Source organism: Eretmochelys imbricata, chromosome 3 (genome assembly GCF_965152235.1).
Source record: "Eretmochelys imbricata isolate rEreImb1 chromosome 3, rEreImb1.hap1, whole genome shotgun sequence".
NCBI classification, from domain to species: domain Eukaryota; kingdom Metazoa; phylum Chordata; order Testudines; family Cheloniidae; genus Eretmochelys; species Eretmochelys imbricata.
This window is the reverse complement of record NC_135574.1, coordinates 138,202,733-138,229,299: the sequence shown is the minus strand read 5'-3', so window position 1 is coordinate 138,229,299 and position 26,567 is coordinate 138,202,733. Positions and strand designations below refer to the sequence as shown.

General features: G+C 41.0%; 1 protein-coding gene across 6 annotated transcripts in view; it reads left to right on the top strand.

The window, feature by feature from the left end:
• Window positions 1-26,567, top strand: part of RGS7 (regulator of G protein signaling 7) — a 420,392-nt gene that overhangs the window by 283,229 nt on the left and 110,596 nt on the right. For 5 of the 6 annotated variants that reach the window (XM_077811869.1, XM_077811867.1, XM_077811868.1 and 2 more), the window contains exon 3: window positions 15,482-15,532. The exons of the other annotated variant lie outside the window; for it this stretch is intronic. In XM_077811869.1, the coding sequence (XP_077667995.1) occupies window positions 15,482-15,532 (51 nt within the window). The remainder of the gene's footprint in view (window positions 1-15,481; window positions 15,533-26,567) is intronic. 6 annotated transcript variants of the gene reach the window in all.

Sequence of the window (26,567 nt, the reverse complement as noted above, 5' to 3'; positions counted from 1 at the left end):
GAGAGTAATAACCATTGGAACAGTTTACCAAGGGATATGGAGGATTCATATCAAGCCTGGAGGTTTTTCTAAAAGCTCTGCTCTAAGAATTATTTTGGGGATGTCCCACGGCATTCAGGATGTCAGACAAGATGATCACAATGGGCACTTTTGGCCTTTGAATCTATGAATCTTGGGTCAGCATGAGACAAATGGCATTTCAGTGGAAATTGTGTCTGAATAAGGACTGCAGGATTTTCCCCTATAAGCATAAATTGTGTGGCAAGAACTACATTGTTGCATTACTTCCTTCCATTGCCATGGTTGTGGGGCTGTCTTTGGGTGTCAGTGGAGTAAGAAATTGGTGAACAGAGTAAAAAGGAAAAATATCATATTACTTAGACAGGTTGCAATGAAAATATGATGAAGGAAAAAAATACAGAACCAAACAAAGGAATAGAGTGAAATTAATTACTTGACAAAACATTTTTGTTGAAGAGAAAGGCTTTTGTTTTTCCAGAGCACTTCCAAACTGCTGATTTTTTTTTTTAAGAAAGTAAAACTGCTTATCGCAGCAGAGTTAACAGTCTCAAGCAGCTGTTACTGTGTTATGAAGGAGGTTATTAAAGTGCACATTGCAGACTGTTGTTGATGCACGTAAGATATAGAGCTTGTTTGGCTTAGAAGTGAGATGTAACTGGGGAAAAGCTAAGTGGTGAAAAGCTGAGGTGTGTGATGACAACACTAACAAGAGCTATTAAAGTGTCCCCAGCCTGTGCTTCTGCTGCTATGCTTTGGTTCTTTCAGCTTGCCTTGCACTTAGCTAAAACATGACAAACAGGGCCTTCTACCAGAAGCAAAGTGTTTTCACACAAGTTCTTAAAATGTAACTATTTTCAATTTATTGAAGTGTGAAATCTGACACATTAAGAGTTGTCCTCATTGGTAATAAAACAAAGTAAATTGTGATGCCAGGTGGTCTTGGGGTTGAGGGCACAGGGCTGGGAGTGTGGACATCTGTTCTATTCCTGCTTCTGCCAAAAAGTCACTGTAAAATCTTGGGGGAAGCCTATTTACAATGAGACTTCCTTTAACCACCCACCTTGCAAGATATTTCCCCAGTCCCTCCAGCACCATTGTCCTACCACTAATACCAGCTCAGGTGAGTGATAGGAGAATTCCGGAGTCTTGCAGATCAATTTCCCACTAGAGGAAAAACCCATGGCATGGAGTCTGGGTGTATTCCAAGTGTAACTTGCTTTATTTAAACACATACACCAGTCCTGCATGAAAGGCAGTCACAAACAGCACACAGGTAATCCCTTCTTACAGAAATTTCAGCCTATGCTCCAATGCCTGATTCCAAGGAAGCATATTTGTCCAAAGAATTGCATCCAAATAAAGAGCAGAGATTTTGTTATTTGCCATAGCTTCTCTCCAAGGAATTCTGCATAACAAAACAACAATACAGCATTTCATCCAAGACTATAAAAATGTGCTTGCATACTAAGGAAAAGAACTTGTGAGACGATGTATAACAGTGCCATCTGGTGACTCCTGCCGTAACAGTAAACACCAAGTATTTTAAATCTGTATTATGGAACCCTGTATTATGAAAGAGCTTTCCAGGAAAATTAGATGTACATAATGAAGTCTCTAATAGACTTCCGAATCTTCTCTGCTCTTTGTTTTTCCCAAATTTTAGGGCGTTCTGTTTGGAGTGTGTACATAGAATTTTAAAAAAATACATAATCTTTCTAGTTATAGAGGGGGACGCTGTTCTTGTGATGTGCCCTAAAGATGGTCCGACTATGGTTTAGTCTAATATTCTCTGGAACTTCATTCCCCAAATGAGCCCTTCAGATGGGAATGTTTTGTCCCAGCCTATCATGTGCTTTGTCTTAGGCATTGTGAGTAGAGTAGGGGCAAAATATTTTCAGTGATTAGTTCATTCACCAAAAAAGAGGCAGTTTCAGTTGACACAAATGAAGGTGCAAATTCACTGAATACTTTTGACTGAAATGAAAAAAATGGAACTGTTCTGGTAATGTCAAAATGAAATGTTCCCTTTTGACCTGACTCAAATGCTGTGGCTTCTTAAGTCTTGACAAATTTTAATTTCTGTTCCATGTGAAATGAACTTATTATTATTAATTATTATTATTATTACTATTTATTATTCAGAATTGTCTGTGACCTGAATGCAGACATGATAAGCTCATGACTGCCTGTCCAACTGATATAGATTGGCTCATTTCTGCCACAAGCTATAACATCTACATTACTTCCAACATCAATCCCAGGTACAGTTAGTTTTCTCCTTGGAACTGCTGTGGCCAGACTTAGCTGGAAGAAGCAGCAAATTTTCCTAGCTAATTGAATGTAGAATAGAGATTTCTTTCACCACCCATGCTATCTGAGCACTGAAGTATAGTGGTGAGTCAAAGAAGACCCCAAGATTTCACAACAACTTAAAGAATGGTATAAGGCTCTTTCAATAGAAGGGGAACAGCAGTGGCCATGTTAGTTCTTCAAATCATTTATCTTTTTCAAACAGCATCACTTTGGTCTTGTCCTTGTTGACTTTGACCCAGCTGGTGGAGTTTGACCCAGGTGCTAATTTATTTTAGACATTTTGACATCTGTGGGATGATAGCGGTTGCTTCCATGGAAAATTATATACTGCTGGACATTAATAGCTTGCTGTTGGCAACACAGCCTTTCAACCTGTCACAGTGGTCTTATATAGATAATGAAGAGGAGCAGGGAGAGGATAGATTTTGAGAGACTCTGCAGGTGAAGGCTTTTTTGGGAGAAGAGGCAGCTGCCAATCACCACTTTCTAGCTTCCATTAGAGAAGAATTGGAGCCATTATAGTGCTGGGATGTCCAGGCCAGTGGGCTAGCAGTACCACTGTACTATACTGTATTGAAGGCTGAAGAGTGGCCTAATAAAATGGGCTTTTATTTATGGCCTCTGTCCATTGACATGAGGGGTTGTCTTCTAGTGGTGATAAGATTGTCTCTGTGCTATGCCCCACTCTGAAGCCTGATTATGAAGCACTGAGCATGTCATCAAAGTTCACACTACTGGAACTTGGTTGTCACTATGTTCTGAATGATTTTGTGAAGGCATGGGAGGTTTGAGAGATTTTCCACATCAGATATTAGCTCTTAGACAATCAGGTATTGGCAAATTCACTTCTCTGAAGGAGGTGTTGATAACTTCCATTATCAGTGAACACACTTGTTCTTCATTGGGTTTCTCTATACAAGAGGCATATGGATCATTTGTGCAGGTCCTGGCTTGAATTTTTTACAATCTAGGATAAGGGGGCCAAACAGAGTAGATGGTGATTCACGTCAGGTTTTCAGCCTCAGCAAATTCCTCTTCTGTTTTGTTGACCTTTAGCTCTTTGCAGAGTATCTTATGTTTTCTTAGAATTACCAGGTATAACAATATTTGTGTTTGCTTCTGAACAGTCATATACACTAAAGCCTTTAACCTATTGGTTTGCAGTTTCCTTATCTTTGCGTAGCAGAGGTAAATATGTTACATTTCAGAGAGGAGACAGAGCTCTGAAGTTCAGACCTGCATCTGGATCTGAGCTTCCCCTAGGTCCAAGTAGATTCAGTCCAGTGTTCTGGTTCCTTTCCATCTCTGATTGTGACAGGTTAAAATGTTGCCAAGTTCATATTTCTACTGCAAAATCAATCAATGGAAAACTACATCATTTAGAATCAGAGACATAAGTACGTGTGAACTTTTTCAGATGCAAATTCCATTCATCAAACTGATTTGATTAATGATGTTCCTTTGTAAAGGTTAATCTATTAAAGCAGAAAGGTTAATAGGTTAAATATGTGAAGTCAATCAGCAACCTATGCAAATTAGCACAAATTCATTGCTGGTGTAATTCCATAGACGTCAATAGCACTATATTAAGTCCATGGGTTTATGCTAGGTAGGAATTTGGCCTGATACGATGAATGGATGGAGAAAGAAGAGGGGAATCTGTCCACCTTAAATAATGGACTGGGACATTTAAAGCAACTTTCAATTCAGCTTCTAGCAAGTTGAATTAAAGAGCAGTCTTGCTGCCTGTGGAGCACTGCTGAGTGCTGCAGCTACAGTGAAAGGGGAGGTAGCAGTTTCTCATTGAAGTGTCACCACTAATTCTCCCCTCAGTGGTGGTGCTTCAAAGAGAAATTCCTGCTTCCCTTGAAAGTCAGCTGTGGTGTGCGCAGCAGCTGTAGCGATTCCTTTTTCCTAGAACTGTTGAAGACTGATGGGAGAGAGGTGCATTAAAGCTCTCCAGTTCAGTCTGAATAAGCTAGAGACCTTTAAAGGCAGGTACCTGTGACTGGAGGAGTGTTGGTAAATGGATGTACTATGAAGAGAGAAAGTGGTATTTTAAACTCTTTCCCTTATGAGTCCAGCTGAATATTAGGCAGCAGTCAGTGGCCAATTCAGACTAGTTTTCTGTTATTAAAAACTCCATTGTGAGTTATCTAGTATTTCCAGGTTTCAGAGTAGCAGCCGTGTTAGTCTGTATCCACAAAAAGAACAGGAGTACTTGTGGCACCTTAGAGACTAACACATTTATTTGAGCATGAGCTTTCGTGACCTTTCATGAAAGCTTATGCTCAAATAAATGTGTTAGTCTCTAAGGTGCCACAAATACTCCTAGTATTTCCAGTTTCCAATAGAAAGTGAGAGGTAAGTGGCAATAGGGCCACAGACTTCTGGTGAAGTGACATCAGACCAGACAGAGGGACAAAGAGGTCTGAATAGTCCAGAAAATGTGAAGAAATAAGTTAGGATTCTTTAACAAACAAATAGTCAAAATAGTAGAGAGGAGGTGTTTACAACTATTTCTTACCTGTTGCCTCTTAAGCTATGACTACACTGCACATTAAGCCCAGGCTCTGACTCAGGTTTGAGCCCAAGCCCCCCTTCCTTCCACACACAAATCAATCTGACTCAGGTCAGCACTTACTCAGGACCCAGGTCCTAGGAACATGCTGGATGGCTGGGTCAGAGCCCAAGTTCTGCTGTGACTCGGTTCCAAGCCATATCAGTTTGCAGTATGGATGCAATTGAAGCCGCAGACCAGAGTCAGAAGGTGTGCATACTGCAGTATGGACATGTTATCATGACTGTAAGACCCGAGTCCAGCAATTGGAAACCCACCTTTACAATGTGGATGCTCAACCATGGCTTTGGAAACACTGAGTCCACAGTCCTGGATCCTATAGACGTGGGTTGACAATGCTTCAGCCAGTCATGAACCAGGATTTTCTTGTATGTATCAATATTTTGTAACATATTTTTATGATATACAACCCTCAGCAGGTGTAACAAAGTAATACCCTGAAGGAAGCAGTAAAACACAGCAAGCACAGAGAGCAGCATGTGAAAAATACTCTTACTGTTGGTAATGTTGTGTACAATTAAAAAAAAAAGCGGAGTTATTTTGCAGTGTAAAGTTTATCAAAGCATATTCCGCATGATGAACTGTTCTGCAGGGTGTTTGCTGCACTAAGCAGTAGTGTGGTGAAACACTGAAGGTGACGTAGCATATATAGATGCGACACAGGACACTCTTGAGTGGTCTGTCACTGTCATTCTTCAAGCAAGCAACATAGTGCCCATCAGTCTAGATGTCAAGAGCAGGGACAGAGCCTTAATGAGAATGGCATGGCTATACAGAGTCCTGATTACAGCCAAAATGTCCATTTCCTAGCAAGAGACGGTATAGCCTGCTGGAGAGGGTACTAGACTGGGACTGAAAAGGCTTCTGTTCTATTCTGGGTTCTACCATTGGCTGACCAAGTCACTCTCTGTGTCTCAGTTTCTCCATCTAGAAAATGGGGATGATACTTACCTCCTTTGCAAAGTGCTTTGAGATCTACAATGAAAAGTGATAAGAGCTAGGAATTAGTAGTTTTAGAATAGTTTGAGGCTTTTTTAAACCAGATCTTGGCTCCTATGAAATAATATTAGTCAACTTCACTCCATGGTTAGACAGTTTGTAGTTCTGATAGCAAATTAGCAGAAAGTTAATAAAATGTATTTTCTCAAAACTCGATTATTTTTAAGCTATTGTGTGTTTCTGACATTGCAACCATGCCTTAGTGGGTCACAACTGAAGATGCCAAATTCAGGATGCTGAGAAATAGGGCAAACACAACCTAAAACTGGTGGTTATTCTTTTATAGGATATACCAAACCAGCCACAAAAGTAAACTCCTGTTCCACCACACTGGCTAACAAGAAAACATAAAGGCAGTTTCCTCAGACATTCCAGTTCTTATATCACCACCAAAAACACTGGGTTCAGAGATGAGTGGTTCTTTACAACCAGTCTCATCAAAAAATTGGTTCTTCTGATAACTAAGGACCAGCCACACACCCAGGTCAATATATAACTTAGATCTTACCCCAAAATCACACTACAGCCAATTCTTATTAACTAAAATCTAAAGGTTTGTTTATCTAAAGAAAGAAAGGTGAGAGTTAAAATTGGTTAAAGGAATCAATTACATACAGTAATGGCAAAGTTCTTGGTTCAGGCTTGTAACAGTGATGGAATAAGGAGTCTGGTGGCACCTTAAAGACTAACCGATTTATTTGGGCATAAGATGTTGCATCTGAAGAAGTGGTTTTTTACCCACAAAAGCTTATGCCCAAATAAACCGCTTAGTCTTTAAGGTGCCACCAGACTCCTTGTTGTTTCTGTGGATACAGACTAACACTGCTACCCTCTGATACTTGACACCAGTGATGGAATAAACTGCTGGCTTAAGTCAAGTCTCTGGAGTACATCCGCAGCTTGGATGAGTCACTCAGTGCTTTGTTCAGAGCTTCAGTTTGTAGCAAGGTTCCTCCAGAGGTCAGAAGCAAGATTGAAGACAAAATGGAGAAGATACAGTTGCCTTTTATAGTCTTTTGCATTGTGGCCTGTGCTTCCTTTGTTTCAAACACAGCTGTGCAGCACATGGTTTGGAAGCCTTAGAGTTCTGTCCATAGGCATGTCTCTGCATGCCTTGCTGAGTCATAAGGTGTATCTGCCTTCTCTCAGTGGGTCCATTGTATAGCTGATGGTCTTAATGGGCCATCAAGCAGACTAGGCAGAGCTGATACCCAAACTGTCTGGGGGTGTCCCCCAGAAGCATAGCACAAGTTAGAAATACAGACATACAGACATAACTATAACTCATAATACAAAGGTGATACAAACATAAACAAGATTATCATATCTGGCAAATCATAACATTTTTGCAGATATCTTACATGGCATATCTGGCTGGGACTGGTGTCCCAGTGTGGGATAGCTATAGTCACTCAATTAGAGAGAACTGCAAAGAATGGGGCAGACAATTCCCATAAAGCTGGTGGATATTCCAATACTTATAACTTCACAGACAAACATGATACGTGCATACAGATAGCATAATCATAACCTTTTCATAAACACCTCACTCGACAACCTTTGTAAAATATTTGCTGCAAATATATATAACAGTGGTTGCAACAATGATCTATACGGTCATATTTTAATCAGATAACTTCACAGACATGTTCTAAAATGCTGAGACATTCTGGGAAGTTCCAGAATTGGTAAGGCATTTAGGATGTTGGTTTGTTTCCATGTACTCTTCCACAAACACTGCCCTGAAGTTTTTCCTGTCAGTGAGGTTTTATTAATCCCATTACAGTTTTTCATTAAAAGAAGTGGGTTTACAGTCCCTGGAAAGGCTTGCTCACAACTTGAAATGCAATTAACATCTTTTTAGCTGTGTTTTATACAGGTTAGTCTAAAATTCGTTTTCTGCATGCATACGTATATATTTCTGAAGTTGCTGCAATCCTTTTTCTCGGTATCACAGCTGTCTCTGAAGAGTTCATCCAGAAATCAAACTTTTCCTTGATCAAGAGATTTTCCTTACAGTTTGCGACAACTGAAGTGACTGATATCTGCAGGTCCCTTGAAGCCACAACTGACCACATGTTTGAATTTCTGTGTGTGTGTTGTTTTACAGAAAATAACACAAACTGTATGAATGTGTTCATTTGATTGTGGATATTTGGGTGGGGGGTGTGCCAGTTCATTGAATTAAAAAAAGATTAGATATCTTTCTATAAATAACTAAAAAAGGACTTTACACCTAAGGGTGTGAGCAAGAGCTTATTTATGGTACAATATTTCCTTCCCTTAGCCAGGCCTTGACATTTTAAAGAATCTTAATATGTATTCTCAAAAGCTTCAAGAGTAAAACCTTTCTTCTAAAGTTCTCTGCTTGCATAGGTTGTTTTGTCTTGTCTAGCTACATGTGCTGTAAATTTATAGTATTGCAAGTGAGTTTTCTCTTGGGCTTTTAAAATTCGGTATAGCAATTTACTTGCACCACCATCCCCACCTACCAAGATTTAAAGTCCAGTTGCTAGTTCTTTCAAGGAAAAATAATAGTTTTATTACAGGGATTTTATTACATTCTTCATTGTAGGTGGGTATTAAATCAGCTACAAAAATGTGCTTATATTTGTGAAATTGTAAACATTTTCCTTCCTCGCTTGTAGCTTTAAACTACTTGAATATTGCACTGACAGTCTGTCTGTCTCTCTCAATGCTAGCTTGGTCCCTGTTCTTAAGGAATTACAATTCCTATTTCCAAATTATATTTGCTTTCTAGTAAAAATGGTAGTTTATATTTTTAATATACGCAATATGTTATAACAGATTACAAAGTTGTTGTTATTTTTAACAACTTACTGTCCTTTTGAGTTTCCATACTTTGGGATATTTTAGTCCCCTTCCCCAACACATCTTAAAAGATAAAACCAAAACCATTTAATGTTTCCTTAATAATGCTCTTTGTAAATATTTTTGTCTTTTACAGTCTGGATTTCCTCATAATTTTTAGCTTGGGGTTGTCTTACTTATTAGCCAATGGCTCAAGACTTTTGGGCCATCAATCTATCATTGATATGGCCCCATTGTTGTAACACCTGAGTGCCTTATAATCTTTAATATATTTATCCTTATAACAACCCTATGAAATGGGGAAGTACTATCATCCCCATTTTACATAGGGGGAACCAAGGCAGAGAAAGACTGAGGGTATGTCTACACTGCAATAAAATACCCGTGGCACCAGGTTTGGAGCCCGAGTCAGTTGCAAGGCTTTAAATAGTAGTGTAGATGTTGGGTTTCTGGCTGGACCCCAGGTTCTGAAACCCAGCGAGGGGGGAGTGTCTCAGACACTAGGCTCCAGTCCAAGTGGGAACATCTGCACTCCTACTTCTAGCTGTGCAAGCCCAAGTCAATTGATCTGGGCTCTGAGACTTGGTGCTGCGGGATTGTCTTTGCAGTGTAGATGTGACTTGACCAAGATCACTGAAACGTGTGACAGAGAAGAGAATTACACTTAGCTCTACCAAGTCCTAGACTTAACTCTAACTACAGGAATATCCTCCCTATCATCATTTTTTTGTCCATATACCAAATCCTACTGGCTTTTCTTTGAGTTGGACTTCCAGCTGATAATGGAGGTGGAAAAGTGGGATAGAAGGGCAAGAAGAAAGAATAAACTTGCTATTTAAAGAATTCTTGTGTTGGAACAATTGAACCTGTGAACTTTGATCCTGACTCTTGAAGGGTGTGTTCTGTGTATGTTTCTGGTGATATAGGAACATCTTAATTAATATGTTTACCAGCCACCACATTTCAATTTACTACCATACAAAAGAAGAGTCTCCCTTTTCCTTGCAAAGCATCTGGCTGTTTTATCACCTTGTTCTTTTTGTGGACCCCCTAAATGAATAAGAACTGATAGTGATATTCTCAGTATTTTAGAAACACATTTGCATAAGTAATGAAGCAGCTCAGAAAGAGCACAGAAGTCACAGGCAACTGACTCAATTAAGATCATTTTGGTGATTAGATATTTTAAAAATTGCTTACAAACTGCACAACAAGCTGTTTAAGACTAGATTTCTTTAGCGCTCTTTTCAATAACAAAATTGCCCACAAGGTATGGTAACCCCGAATGAAGAATTGATAACTTCCAATTTTGTAATTTGTTTGTAGTTTTAATTGAATAACCTGAGGAGAACACATACTTTGTTACAGGGAGTACAAATCAATATGATTCATACTAGCAAATGCTTTTGTATATTTTCCTTCTTTTGGCCTGAACTTGAGGTGCTGAATGCATGTAATTTGAATCAATGGGGCATAGGAATTTGAGAACAGATTTAAACCATACTGTTTTTCTCAGGCACTAGGATACCATGGAGATGGCTGTGGTATAAGAATATGAATAGAATGGGACTAGGGGGCATTTGGCATCATTCAGAATCGGGCTCAGATCTGACCACACTTGAACTTGGGGAGTGCCTCCCTCCAGATCCAATTCTGAACGACATAGCTCTGACTCATCACTGTTGTCTCTTTTAACTATTTAAATAGCACGATAAATGTAAACAGAACTGTATGAAACATATAGAAAGATGGGAGCACTGATCGGTAAAGTTCCCTTACAAATATGATGTAAGCAGCTTAGTTGTGAGCAGATATGGAGGTAAGGCTGTCACTGAGGGTATATTTCATGAAAGAAGAAGGGTAGAAAAAGGGATTTGAACAGCGAAAAAAGAAGTGCCTAGTCTAAGAGAAGGTTTGAAGGGATCAGGAGTTTGAAACTCCACAATCTAAAGCTCATATTGTTTGACTACTTTTGCCCTTGCTCTTGAATTTTTCCATGAGAGGGAAGTACTTAAGTTATTATGTCATTCCTTACCTACTGCTATTTATTTTGCTAGCCAATTGGTAGCAAGACATCTCTGGGCTTAGAATTACCTCACAGAAGTCAATGGGATTTAAAAATGTTTGTCTAAATAATTTGGTCTTCATGGTAGCCAAAGAATTTGAATCAAATTCTTCCCTCATTTATTTGTCTGCAACCCTGTTGAGTTCACTGCAGTCCAATGGGTATAAATTAAGTCACACTGTGTATTTAAAATGCTCTCTCCATCTGTATGTCTGTCTGTCTGCCTGCCTAACAATTTTTAAACTGTAGAAGTATCTGCCTGATATATATTTCTGACCAGCTTCTGTTCTCAGTGATAGGTAAATCACTAATATAAATGAGAGCAAGAAGTTGGCCATTGAAGTCTAATAGCAATCAAAATGCACAGTTTAACTAAGTAGTAAAGATATTTGCTCTGCAAAAGGGATGATTGTGGGACCTGTATAATTTGGAAATGATGCATTCTAAGAAGACTGCATTCCTATGTAATCATTTAGTACTGCGCATATGCACATTAAATGTGATTACACAGTATACATAATTATTACCAACTAGGCTTGGAAAATACATGTTAAGCTTAGTGAATAAATGTGGTAAAATAGAAGCAGCTTAATGATAATAATTATCTACAATAAAAGCACTAAGAAGATACCTTTGGTTTGTTTATACTATTCTTATTTATATAAAAGAAAGAGAAATTATAGTTAGAACAACTCTGTTTAAATCTATCATATCCATATACCCCAAACCAGAGTATATTGACCAAATATGTAAACAGCACCATGAAGTTATGATGGCTTTGCACACCATAATGTATTGTGTGAGACCATGTCTTGTGTAGTGAATAAAGCAGAAGTCTGGAAGTTCTCGTTCTAGTTCCACCGCCCACTTTCTATGTGACCTTGGACAGGGCCTTTAACCTCTCTCCCTCGCTTTACCCATATGTAGAATGGGTTTGCTCATCATATCAATGTCACAAGGGCTTTAGAAGCTTGTTTAATGTTTGTAAAGTGCTTTGAAATCTTTGTTTAAGGTGCTACAGAGAACACCTTGCAATTGTATTTTAATTGTTTCATAAGGTAGTTCAGATAGAATAATCATCCTAAACCTTTAACTTCCTTTGAACCAAACCTTTTTGAATTTCAAAGAGGCATTAATGCTTCTGGTTTGACTCAACTAATATTCTTTTTGGATTATTTCTGCATAGAGCCTACAGAGACGCCATAGACTGGTAATCAGTATCTCTTCTGCAGACCTCCACCATGAACTTCCCACTTTATGTAGCCCATCAGCATTGTGATAATAAATCATAGTGATGAAGGATAGTCACTGAGATCCTTTTACTGAAGCTGAAATACTAAAAAACCCACAAGTCTGCAGTGTTGCTCTTTAAACATCACCATTTACTTAGGAGAAAGAAGTATCTAGTATAAAAGAAGCTCCTTTATCATACTGCTATTCAAAAAAAGAAGATAACTTGGTAGCAGGTACAGCTCTTCATGACTATATGTCTGGGGGGAAATAGTTCTGCAGGAGATTTCATTGGTAGTTAAGAGCAAGATGGAACCTTGAAAAAGTTGAAAGATTCAGTGTTTTCTAAAAATTAATCTGATCACTTCTTGGCTACAAATGAGATTCAGCCCATTAAGAGATGGATGGTACCCATCCCCGTCTCTCTTCCTTTACGCTGTACTTGTGGATTACTGGTACCAAATAACTTTCTTCTGGTTTTTGTCCTTAAAAATGATAAAGGGGACCCCCAGCATTTGGATATTTTGGAATATGATTTATATGTTCAGAGTTCGGGAAGTTTGCCAACATCAAACATCTGCATCTTTTAAGTATCATGAGTCCTGATTCTTCATTCTCTCTTAATGTAAATTCAGTGCAACACTGAGTTTAGTAAAATAAGTCTGGTCTGAAACCAAATGAAGCAAAAGGAAAATCTGGATCCTTGAATCCCAAACAGAACCAATTTCCGAAATGCCAGACAGTGATTTATCTTCTCCCAATTCCTTGTTCGAAAAAATAAAATAGCTTCTTATAAACATCCCCTTAGTCGTTAATACAAAACACACAGCTACTCATACATGTCTCCAAAGCCATTAACCTATCTGTTCTTTGTACAGAAAAGGAACAACAAAACAAAAATGGAAATAAGATCTCTTTAGAATCTTTACGGGTCATCTTGAATCTCCTAAAACAAAGTCAAAATACCAGCTATTTATTTCAATTAAGGAATAAGTAGTGCATTGACCTTTAATAATTGAGTGTGACCTCATCTTAATTAAAAACCTACTTGGCTCTATTGGATCTGCAAGGCTTGACAGCATAGAGGTAAAACCACCTGCACTTGCACTACCTACCAGTGTAGACCCTATGTAGTAAAACAGGTGACGTTTTTCAAGTGTAGATGAGCCTTTATAGCTCCAGAGACTTTTTCGACCGATCAAAAAGAAAAATATGTCAAAGCATGCAGAACTGTTGTTTCCTAGATGTTTTTGGATGTTTGATGTAAATCAACAGTGATCAAATGTGCACACATCATCAAAAGGGGATGAAAACATAGGTATAGTGAGGTAAAATGCAAAGTAAAGGGGGGATGCTAGAGAAGGAACCACAGGGAAGTTTGATAGTAATTGTCAATTCTCCAGGGAGAGGAAATGAACGGCATAGACAGACAATGTGAATATGTGACCATAGGACTGAACCTCTCACATGAAAGAGAATTTAATTTCCTCTTGTCTGTTTAATATTGTCCTGATATTGCTTTCTGGTGTAATCAAACTCTGCAGAAGGAAAGTGTGGAATCTGTATTGGGATGCTAGTCGTCAATGTCTAGGTCCATGGGAGGATTTTGACCTTAAGAAATGGTCCAAATCTTGATAAGGGCTGAGAATTGCTGTAGTCTACAACCAATTAACATTAATAAATGCTTGGGAGAGTGGCTCTTGTGGAGTTGGTGGGGCATAGGATTTTTTCAGCAGATTTATTCCTGTACCTTTAGCTAGATTATGTGGGTAATGGCAGAAGGAACTTGTACTAACTCCTGCTATTGTTTGCTTACTGTCCTTTCCCCACTCAATGTTACTTTAAATTTATCTAATGTTTGTGTAAATCTGGAGTCTTACATCTGCCTCCTGCCCTTAAAACCCAAGATTTTAAAAAGAATGGTGTTAGTTCTGCTGTGAAGTGGGTAGCTCCTTTACAAGATGGTTTGATAAGGATGCAATCATTTATTATGTGTCTTCCCATTATACCTTAGGTATCTCCACTTGATTGAAACAGTAACATGAGCAACCTTCATGGAATAGACAGGAAATGCACATAAGTGTGTTGTTGCTTTTAAAAGATTTTCTTCTTAAAATTTATATTTGCTTTTTAAAATATTTTTGTTTGTCAGTAACCATTTTGTTTTCCAGAGAATCACCCTGTCTCTTGTTTAAAGTAAACAGTTAAATATGTTTATAATGGGCCAATTCCCACTGGGTCGCTTACAGTGTGACAGACAAGCCTGGGAATAGTTCAGGTAATGCTGTGTGTAGAAGGCTCTACCAAGCATAGCACACTGAAGGAATGAAGGTGCAAAGCCAAGAGCATGAGAAGAGAGGGAATGAAAAAGGGGGATATGAGTAGGGAACTATGAAAGCAGAAATGTAGGTTGGGTACATTTATGGACAGAAACATAAATTTGGAAAAGGAAGCAACCAAAGCAATAGAAAGATTGGAATGGTGGGAAAGAAAGAGGACTCGAGCAACTCCAGTCGGAAGAGGTGAAGGTTACCCTTGGTATGGTAAGAAATGATGAAGAATTATGCTACAAAGTGGGGATAATGAGAAAAAAGGTGGGCCTGGGTAAAATAAGAAGTGGTGACAGGATCTTAAACAACTAGATATGGGAAAAAATAGGTGAAGATGGATCAGGAGGAAATAAATATATTTTTAAAGATAGCTTGAAATATTGCTGGGATGTTGGTCAGAATTTGAGTTGCTGGTGGGACATGATAGGACCAACAATATATGTGTCTGTGAGGGGAAGAGAGAGAGAGTTGGGAGCGTCAGAATAAAAGTGATGGTTAAAGATAGAGGACCAGAAGAGGTCTCCTACAGAAATCATGGAGAGATTAAATGAGAGGTTCCTGGATAGAGCTGCTATTAGCACATATTAAATCAAAGAGTTAGGTTTTCAGTAACATCTTTAAATAGAGATTTTGGAAATTGCTAAAAAAAAGAATACAGACTTGAGCTGTTCCATAGATATGAGTGTGTATATATGCAATTACAATGTGTGCTGCATTAACCCTTTTTAAGTCTTGTTTGATAAAGGGTTTTGTTTGTTTTTGCACGTCAGTACAAGAATGTAATACAATGTTTGCTTGTTTGTCCCTGAAAATTTACAATAATTATTCTTTTTAAAATATAGACTACTGTCAGATAAGTAACATGCTTCTTGCACGATGAAATTGTGCATCAGTATTCCTGATTTGGAAAAAAAATAGTTTGCATAATGTGTCTCTTTTGTCGAAATTGTGGGGTGTTCTCTACAAATAAAATGGTCCAGTTGATTCTGGAGAAACTCAACATTAGTTCCTTTTTACACGTTACCTGTACATTTATGGTGTCAGGGAGGTATGACTGAAGAATATAGAAAGGGCAAGCTTACTAAACTAAAAATTTTTTTTTTCTCCTAGGTTCAGACATTGTTCAGTGGTTAACGAAGAATTTAGCTATAGAAGATCCAGGTAAATTGTTTTTTCTCTATTAAAAAGTTCTGCTTGGTGGGTCTGTTAAGTTCTAAGGTCTTGTTCTGTTCTCTGGCCCTGTAGGGATGCCAGCTAATAACTGGACAGAATTTGATCCATGGATTCTCGGGGATTCAATTTTACTAGCAAAGCGTACAGCATTCAATCCTGCAGACCTGCCTTAAGAACCATTACCGGGGATGCAACACTTTATTAGTTTCAGAGCAGCAGCTGTCTTAGTCTGTATCCGCAAAAAGAACAGGAGGACTTGTGGCACCTTAGAGACTAACACATTTATCTGAGCATAAGCTTTCGTGAGCTACAGCTCACTTCATCGGATGCAACACTTTATTAGTGTAACTTCTGGAAAATCAGATTAGCTTAATGGTAAAGAATAGGAATGACTATTGCTTTAACTGGGGAAATAGTCGTATCAATTCAGTTCCATGAGTACACATTCACCCAACCCCATGTTAAATGGCATCTAGCCAGTTGTTAAATAAATTAAATTAAAAAATTCTCATCTATTTCATACTGAAGTAGTCAGTAGGTTAAAAATTACATTTGTTTGATGTTTATTCAGTCTTTTTTATTATTATTGCACTGTTATCCAGTGTAGTATTGTATTTTCAATCTCCAGATATTTTTATGGGTCTCTTACGTGGAAAGACTGAACAGAAAGATACAATCCATGCAGCCCACCAAATGCAGTGAGGAGAGATGATCCAGTTTTTATGGTGCTTAGATTAGGACTTGGGAGACCCAGGTTCAATTCTTTCCTCTGTCCGTGACTTTGGGCAAGTCACTTAGTCCCTATGTTCCCTATCTGGTATGTCCCTATTCAGAGGGGTTTTGTGAGGATAAATTCTAGTGCTGGTCAGAAATTTTCTGGGGAAATGCTTTTACAGCAGGAAATTAGTCAAAAGCAAAACATTTAATGGACATTTTGACAAAATTGCACAAGAGGGATGGGGTGGGGAAACAGAATGGTGCATGCTGATAAGGTTTCATTTCAAACTTTTCAGAATGGAACGTTTCAATTTTTCCATTTTGAAATGAAATTTTGTTTCAATGTTTAAATGTTTGTATTATATAACATTTTTAAAAACTCAAAGTCAGAATGAAACATTTTGATTTTATTGAAACAAAATATTTTGATTGACCTGAAACATTTTCCTTCCAGAAATTGGTTTAACAGGAAATTTTAAAAATATTTTGGCTTTGTTCCATTTTAGAATGACACTCTCCTCCCCCCTCCCACCCACACCTGCCCAATCATGGAATTTCCCATGAGGGAAAATCCAGTTCCTCCCCAGCTCCAATCGGTATATTAAAAATTGTCAGGCACTCAGATACTATGGCAATGGGGTCCATGTGAAGTACCTAAGATAGATGCTTTAAAGGAACCAACTGTGAACCTACCAGAACTGTCTCAAAAAAGAGGATGGTTACTAATCACTTCCAGGTTACTAATCATTTCCAGGTTAACATAACTTTACCTATTCCAGCAACCAGCTAACACTGACAATACAAAGAGTGCTCGCATGCCTAATTCTGTTGATCATGCTCAATGCAGATAGTAAAATGTGAGCTCTTGAGACCTGACTTTGAGCTACTGTTACTTCTGTTCTCTTTGCCTTGTTTGTCAGATACAAAAATGTTCAGCAGCCCATTTGTATTATGATTTGAGTCTGTGTCTGTCTTACTGTTTGGCTGGGATGAGACTCCCAATTGTCAGACTATGGTGATTTGTTATATTAGCAGTAACTGACTTGCCCTTGAACTACAATACTGGGATCAATTGTCAGTCAGTTCTCTCATCAACAGAGAGACGCTTCCAAATGAAAAAAGATTAAACCAAAGGTGAAACATGGTTCCCTTTGTTAACACGCAATAAAATAATAATAATTACAAAAACACTTAACACAAAACACTGGAGTGGCTGAATTTGGATAATGTCCTATCAGGGTTTTATGACAATCAGGCTCCAGATACCCCAGTGGAGAAACAGGGGGTCTGAACCCCAAAATATGCAATTGAATCAAGTGATTGTATACAATATTATCATATTATAAAAGTGTATTTAGTAAAGTATCATATGAAATTAGTGACACGCTGGTTAGGAATAGCACTGTGTGTTATGTACGGCGTGTGTATAAAGAGTTATGTATGTGTGCTGAAAATATGTTCCTAAAATGTGTTCGGGAAGCCGTGCATAAGTCAAGCCTGCCATAGACAAAGGACTGTGGCTTTATCTCTGTGACCGGCTTGATTACAAACAGATGGCTATGAAAGTATATTTACATATCATGTAAACAAAGCAATCACGCTAACAAGCAGCAGAGGAAATAGTGTAGTGAGCACACCAGGGGACAGAAAGTCTTCCTGGCTCTTGAGGACAACACCCTCTGATTCTGGGAACATCAGATCCTCCTACCAGGAAGGGCTGGAGATGCTTGTTAATTGGATGTGAGGATGCTGGTCAATGACATAGCTTGTTAGAATTAAATTTTAGGCACTAGAAAGGATGTTGTTTTTGTTTTGTCTGTAACCCTTTTCTATCTCCTTTATCCTTGCTTGGTATCATTCAAATCTCTGGTTTTTATTAATAAAGTTATTCTTAGGTTTACTATAAACCATCTCAGTGCCGTTACATTGAAGTAAAAGTGAGTCCTTAGTGAACCTAACAGGCTGGGGTGTGCACTGTCTCTTTGCAGACAGCAAGCTTAATAATTTCTGTCAGTGTCGAGTGAGAGGGTCTAGAGACTGCAGAGACACGTCTCTGGGGAACTTGGGAACTGGGGATCACTGGTTGTTACCTCCAAGCGAGATTTAGACTGGCAGAGTCCTGTGGAGTATGAATGGACTATAAGGTGGATAGAAAGCTGGCCAGATTGTCGGGCTCAACGGGTAGTGATCAATGGCTCCATGTCTAGTTGGCAGCCGGTATCAAGCAGAGTGCTCCAAGGGTCGGTCCTGGGGCCAGTTTTGTTCAATATCTTCATTAATGATCTGGAGGATGGCGTGGACTGCACCCTCAGCAAGTTTGCAGATGACACTAAACTGGGAGGAGTGGTAGATACGCTGAAGGGTAGGGATAGGATACAGAGGGACCTAAACAAATCAGAGGATTGGGCCAAAAGAAATCTGATGAGGTTCAACAAGGACAAGTGCAGAGTCCTACACTTAGGACAGAAGAATCCCATGCACCACTACAGACTAGGGGCCGAATGACTAGGCAGCAGTTCTGCAGAAAAGGACCTAGGGGTTACAGTGGACGAGAAGCTGGATACGACTCAACAGTGTGCCCTTGTTCCCAAGAAGGTCAATGGCATTTTGGGCTGTATAAGTGGGGGCACTGCCAGCAGATTGAGGGACGTGACCGTTCCCCTCTATTCGACATTGGTGAGGCCTCATCTGGAGTACTGTGTCCACTTTTGGGCCCCACACTACAAGAAGGATGTGGAAAAATTGGAAAGCATCCAGCGGAGGGCAACAAAAATGATGAAGGGACTGGAGCATATAACTTATGAGAAGAGGCTGAGGGAACTGGGATTGTTTAGTCTGCAGAAGAGAAGAATGAGGAGGGATTTGATAGCTGCTTTCAACTACCTGAAAGGGGGTTCCAAAGAGGATGGATCTAGACTGTTCTGAGTGGTAGCAGATAACAGAACAAGGAGTAATGGCAGTGGTGAGCTGGAGCCCATTCGCACCAGTTCGCTAGAACCGGTTCTTAAATTTAGAAGCCCTTTTAGAACCGGTTGTTCCGTGAGGGACAACTGGTTCCAAAAGGGCTTCTAAATGTAACCGGCCAAAAGTGGCGCCTTAGGCGCTGACTCCACGGGTGCTCAAGGGCTGGAGCACCCAAGGGGAAAATTTGGTGGGTGCAGAGCACCCACTGGCAGCTCCCCGCCCCACCCCCGGCCCGAGCTCACCTCCGCTCCGCCTCCTTCCCTGAATGCACCGCCCCGCTCTGCTTCTCTGCCCCCCCCCAGGCTTCCCGTGAATCAGCTGTTCGTGCAGGAAGGTGGGGCAGGCTGAAAAGCAGGCTGCAGCTTCCCGCTCAGGCCCGGGGAGGTGGAGGTGAGCTGGGGCAGGGGGGGTGCGAGGAGGGCTACCTGCGCCGCAGCAGGTAACCCAGGGGGTGGGGGGGGCACGCAGGGGAACCGCTCTTCACCCCAGCTCACCTCCGCCAACCTCGGCCTGAGTGTGAAGCCGCCGCCTGCTTCTCTGCCCCCCAAGGCTTCCCGCGAGCCAGCTGTTCACACGGGAAGCTGGGGCAGGCTGAAAATTAGGCCGCGGTTTCCCGCTCAGGCCCAGGGAGGCAGAGGTGAGTGGGGCAGGGGAGGGGGGCGCGAAGAGAGCTTCCCGCGGTGCAGCTGGTAACCCGGGGGGTGGAGGTGCATGCAGGGGAACCGCTTTCCACCCCAGCTCACCTCCGCCACCCTCGGCCTGAGTGGGAAGCCGCCATCTGCTTCTCAGCCCTCCCAGGCTTCCTGCTGAACTGCTGACTCACGGGAAGCCTGGGGAGGGGGCGGAGAAGCAGAGCGGGGCAGCACATTCAGGGGAGGAGGCGGAGTGGAGGTGAGGTGAGCTGGGGCCGGGGGTGGGGCAGGGAGCTGCCAGTGGGGGCTCTGCACCCACCAAATTCTCCCCGCGGGGGCTCCAGCCCCGGAGCACCCAGGGAGTCAGTGCCTAAGGCGCCACTTTTGATGTGATCAGTGCAGGAGCAGCCGCTCCCCCTGCTCCCAACCTAGCTACGCTCCCCCACCCCTAGGAGCCAGAGGGACCTGCCAGATGCTTCCTGGGAGCTGCCCCAGGTAAGCATCTCCAGGACTCCCCACCTTGCCCCCCGGCAGGTGCCTCTGGCTCTTAGGGGTGGGGTGGGCACCCACTACAGTGGCCCATGAGACCCTACTGTCCAGTTCTGGAGGCAGTCAGGGGACAGGGGAGGAGGGTGGATGGGGCAGGGGTCCTGGGGGGGGCATCAAGGAACGTGTGGGGGTTGGATGGGGCAAGAGTCCCAGGGGGCGGGGGTGGGCAACATCCCCCTTGTGGGGTGAGGAGGGAACCTGTTGTTAAGATTTTGGCAGCTCATCACTGAGTAATGGTCTCAAGTTGCAGTGGGTAAGTTTCGTTTGGATATTAGGAAAAACTTTTTCACTAGGAGGGTGGTGAAGCACTGGAATGAGTTACCAAGGGAGGTGGTGGAATCTCCTTCCCTAGAAGTTTTTAAGGTCAAGCTTGACAAAGCCCTGGCTGGGATGATTTAGTTGGAAATTGGTCCTGCTTTTTGCAGGGGGTTGGACTAGATGACCTCCTGAGGTCCCTTCCAACCCTAATATTCTATGATTCTATGAAATTCTTCTCACTTGTGTCAGTGCAATCTCATTGGCATCACTAGTATAACTGACAAGAAAATTTAACCTATAAATTGATTTACAAAGTTTTTAAAATGTATCTCATTATGTCAAAAGGAAGATTAAGGGACTAATTCTACATCCTTTATTCATGAGAGTAATCCTGAAAGTGAGAAGTTCTCATGTGAGCAAGAGTTGCAGGATTGGACTTCAGCATTAAGCAGGAAGTGCTAGATCCAGCTTGCCTCTGGTAAAGGAGAGAAGAAATATTAGGAAAGGAAGCCGCATAAGACCATGTGAGAAAATATGTTACCTCTCCACATCAGTAGTAGCACAATACATTTTTTTTAAAAAATAGGAAATATAACTGCACTATCATTTCACTGAGAGTAAAGGACATACAGATTTATGGGTAGTGGTAGATTATAATGTGGAATAGATAGGCAGCAGTATTTGTTTTCATTATGCAAATAGGTATAAAAGTGCTATCTGGAAACAGCAGTTTGAAGGAAAAAATAGTTACTAGTGTAAACTGCTAGTAAAAATATCATTGAATACGGTTTGTTCGCAAATGGGAAATAATTTACTGTAGAAGATTTGAAAGATCAGTTTGCAGTAAAGCTCAGCTCCCTGCTAGCTTCAGCTTAACACTTCCAACAAAGTTGAAAATTTTCATCCAGAAAACACACTAGTTAGAATTAATGGGTCAAATTCTGCTCCTTTATGCTGGGTTTACATGTCAGTGAAGTTCATCCAGTGTAGTGGTACAGAGCTTGCGCCAATATAGTATGGTTACTATTTTTTTCAATATGTAGCTTTCGATTTTTTGTTTGTTTTTTAATACATGTTTGTATTTGACCCTCTAGCCCTATTGAAAAGTTTAAAGGAGAAGAAATAAAAATATGCATAAAAGTATGCCTGGCCTCTACACAAACTAAGGCAATTAATTGAGTTTACAGATGTGCAGATATGCCCTTTGGCATTTGTTTGCAAAATTGACCATTTTAGGAGTGTTGACTCTTCAGTGATGGTGCCAATTAGTTTTAATGTGGAAAATCTATCCCCTGCCATTTTCTTTTTTAACGTGGTAATTAGTGCTGTGAAAGTTACCAGATGGACCACTGATGAGTCCACTAGAGACCACTAGAGACTAAAGTCTTTTTAATTCTTTGAAAGATACAACAGAGAGGATGGATGGACTTGTTCAGAGCTCAGAATTAAAGCTTGGTCTACACTGCCAATTTATGTGGCTATAACAACATCATTCAGGGGTGTGGAAAAATCTACACCCCTGAGTGATGTAGTTATACTGACCTAACCTCTGGTGTAAACAGTGCTACGAGATTGTGGAGTACCTAACATTGACGGGAGAGCTGCGTGGATAGTGCTGCAGCAGAGCTATAAGTGTAGACAAGCTGAGACTCCCAAGATGTGAGTTATTTTCCTGTTTCTGCCGTTGATCTCTTTGGTAAGCTTGGGAAGTCACTTATCATCTCTGTGTCTCATTATCCCAGTGTATAAAACAGTGATGCTATTATTGCACCTTTACTGAGTGATAGCAGATTTGGGTGTCTTGACAGTTTCCGTTTTGGTGTAGAAAATGGTAACATAGAGTCAAATATTTTCTTAGCGTAAGTTGTATATTTACAAAATATATATGGCATCTTTAACTCTATGGAGTTTTATCCATCAATATGCATCAATGAACTGTAATGTGCAAGCCATTAGCACCTTTTGCCATACCAATTCCTACATCTCAGTGGGGGTTGTGTCGTTTAATTCACCAACATTTCTAAAGCACTTTGAAATCTCTCGATTGAAGGCACTTTATGGTTGAAAAGTAACTATGTCAGGGACAGTGGTAATGAAAAGAGCTCCAGAGTGTATCATGATCCTTGTGCCCACAATAGTATGTGGCTATCTTTTGGGGTCACTATTTGTAAAAGAAGACTTCAGCTACACAAGCTGCTACAAGCCCTTTGCTTAACCTCCCCAAAGACCCAATTTAGAATGCTATGCAGTGAAAACTATTTACTGACAATTTTACAGAAATAAAAAGTCACTAAATATGATAGGCATAAGAATACATACCTAGATGGAAACTGCTGAAACTATCACTACAGGAGCCCTAAACTGTACAATTCCCAGGAATAGCTATTTTGTTATCTGTCTTTAAAAAGTTATACAACCAAACATTTCTTGAAATATATTTGCATCATGATTTTTCAGCACCTCTTCTTTTAGTTTACTTTCCTGGTATTTGATAGATGTAGCTGATTGGTAACTAGATATCCCTTAAAAAGTACTTGTGGCACCTTAGAGACTAACCAATTTATTTGAGCATAAGCTTTCGTGAGCTACAGCTCACTTCATCGGATGCATCCCTTGGCAGCCTTGTGAGTTGTGTTCCGTGATCCAGTAGAATAAACAAGGAGAAGACAGGAGTTGAACATCTGTTTACATTACTTCTATTTTCTTCACATTAAAATCTCTCTCACCAGCAGCCAGTGCAGTCAAGAACCAATCGTACAGTTCTTGGGCATGTTCAGATCCAAGATTTTGGTTAGGATCTTTTTCCTCCCTCCCTTCTATAAACAGCAAAGTCCCAATCTCGTAAACACTTATACACGTGCTTAACTTTAACTTAGTTCCACTCAAGTAAATGGAACTACTTACATATTTAAAGTTAAGTGAATGCATATGCTCTTGCAGGACTGAGATCTAAATTTTTATAGACTCTAAAGCTGGATAAATATTCCATATTTTGTTTTTTGAAACTGCATTCTAGCAATTTTTTCCAAACAGAAATACTGTACATCCATTTTCTCCAGTCTGTGACGATTAGGGGTGAGCTTGACAATATCTTGTGAACTATGGAATTTTACCAAGGTTTAGTGATAACACTTGCTAAAAGAAAAGGAGGACTTGTGGCACCTTAGAGACTAACAAATTTATTTGAGCATAAGCTTTCGTGAGCTACAGCTCACTTCATTGGACACATTCAGTGGAAAATGAATGCATCCGATGAAGTGAGCTGTAGCTCATGAAAGCTTATGCTCAGATAAATTTGTTAGTCTCTAAGGTGCCACAAGTCCTCCTTTTCTTTTGGCAGATCCAGACTAACACAGCTGCTAGTCTGAAACTTGCTAAAAGTATTAGTTTTCTCCAGTTTACGGAAATACAGTGTGAGAATTTGGTCAGATTTAAGTCATTTCTCCCCGCCCCCAGTTACTAATGTATGAGGGAACGGGAGAAGTAGCTAAGGGCATGGCTATACTTGCAATGTAGAGCGCTTTGAGTTAAACCAGCCTTCGGAGTGCTCAGTAGGGAAAGCGCTGCAATCTGTCCACACTGACAGCTTCAAGCGCACTGGCGTGGCCACATTTGTGGCACCTGCAGCGGCATTGGGAGTGATGCATTGTGGGCAGCTATCCCAGCATGCAAGTGACTGCAACGTGCTTTTCAAATGGGGGTGGGTTGGGGTGAGGTATGACAGGGAGTGTGTTGTGTGTATGTGGGGGGAGAGAGGGTGGGTTTTGGGGGCCTGAAAGCATGTCAGCATTCTCTCTTGTAAGTTCAGACAGCAGCAGACCCTCCTTCCCACCCATCTCCCACTCTCACACACACAGCATTCCACACTAATGGTTGCTTTGTCTCGGAGCAGATAAGCAGCCAGCTGTCAGAAACGGAGCTTTCAAAGGTCCATCCACATTTCTGCAGCGATTCCAAAACAATGAGAAGAGTGGCCACTTGACTTAAGGTGATTATGGGACGTTTCTGGAGGCTGATCAGAGCACAGTAATGCAACACCTTGTTCACACTGGCACCGCGGCGCTCCAGCGGGGGTGCAGCACACATTGCCTAGGTGGAATATCAGCAGCACTGTAGCCGTGGAGTCAGAGCATTCTACGTGCCTTGCCAGTGTGGACGGGTAGTGAGCTAGTGCACCCGGGGCTCCTTTATTGCCCTGTAACTCGAAAGTGGAGCCACGTCCTAAGCAATGTATCTCAAACATAGCATTTAGGAGGCTGACCCAAATAGCTGTGCGCAGTTAGAAGGTGAATTAGGATCGCTCGTTCAAGAATTTGTTACACAAGGAAACTAACCTTTTATGGGGAGGAAAAAATGTGATCACGTGAGTAGCAAAATGTCTCACACACGTTTGTCATCCTTGTGTCAATTAAATATGATTTAATAACTTGAAATAAAACCACAATGAAAACTGTCCCACCTACCCATTTAACTAAATAAACCTAAATCAAATAAACTGGCTGCAGATGAGCCATGAATCTCTCCTTATGAAACCTGAAGTTACAGGAAACTAATCTGATTTCATGTGTCCTTACCTGAATTGAGCCAGGTTTGTAGAATGAGATTCTGAGATTTGCAAATCTTTTCAATGAATCTTGACCAAGTTTGAAGTGAAACCCCTCTCTCCAACTGGGTAAGTTTGCTTTGAACTTGTGAGGTCATGTAAAGTCTAAATGAAATTCTGGGTGTGATCTCACATGAATAGAAACTCGAAAGTAACAATAAACAAAACTTTCAAGGTGTTTGAGAATAGAAACTGCCTACTTATGCTGAGCCCCATGACTGACTCTCCTTAATACTGTTAGTGGTGGTGAAATGTCACCTTACTGTGGTATCCAAATAAAATAAAGAAAAATAGGCCAAATTGTGCCTTTAGATATTATAATATATACCCCATATACTAGTTAATCCTGTTACAGCCATGGCTAAGAATGTTGGGTCTTTTTTGCTCAGATAATAGAGACTTCTGCTTTTAGATTCAGAGGTCCCAGGTTTGGTCCCAGATGCTGATGACCCACTCAGGGGTGCAGGATGTTACATATGCATATGGGCTTCCTGTTGGGATTAATGGGAGACATGCAACTGTAACCCTTCTGCCAGGCCAAGTTGATAGCAGCAAGGGCCGGGTTCAGTATACAGGGGCTCCCTCTCATCAAAGCAAATGCAAAACTGGCTCGAGCCCCCACCCAGTGACCTGGGAAAATCTTACATACCCCCTGGGCGCCTCAAAGAGGCAATACTTCCCCTCTCGCAAGCACGGAGTCTCCGTGTAGCAGAGAATCTTTAATAACATGAGGTAAACAACATCAGCATTAAATTGGGGAAACACCACAACTAGTGTTCATTAACCAAACCATGAGCAAAGACCCACCCCAGCAAATTGGGCCACATCCTTTCCCTCGGGTTCTTGAGTCCCAGAACCCAAACGTCTCTTAAGTCCAGCAATCCACAAATCACCCAAAGTCCAAAAAAGTCCAGCCCCAGAGTTCAAAAGTTCATCTGCAGAGTGTTACTCCCCAGTCTGGCTAAAATGTGCCTGTGTGGGGGGGAAAGAGGTAAGGGGCACCTTACGTGTCCTGAAGCTGACTGCCCCACAGGGCTCTGCTCTGCTACGCTGTCTCACGACCGGCTCCGCTCTGCACAGCTCGCCATCTCACGAACAGCTCTGCTCACCTCGCCGTCTCACGAACAGCTCCGCTCCACCACGACCGGCTCCGCTCTGCACAGCTCGCCGTCTCACAAACAGCTCTGCTCACCTCGCCGTCTCACGAACACTCCGCCAGCCTATCCACGAACAGCACCGCTGCACTCTAGATCTTCCGGCTCCCCACTACTTGACACAGTGCGCAGTGATTTCAGCGCTC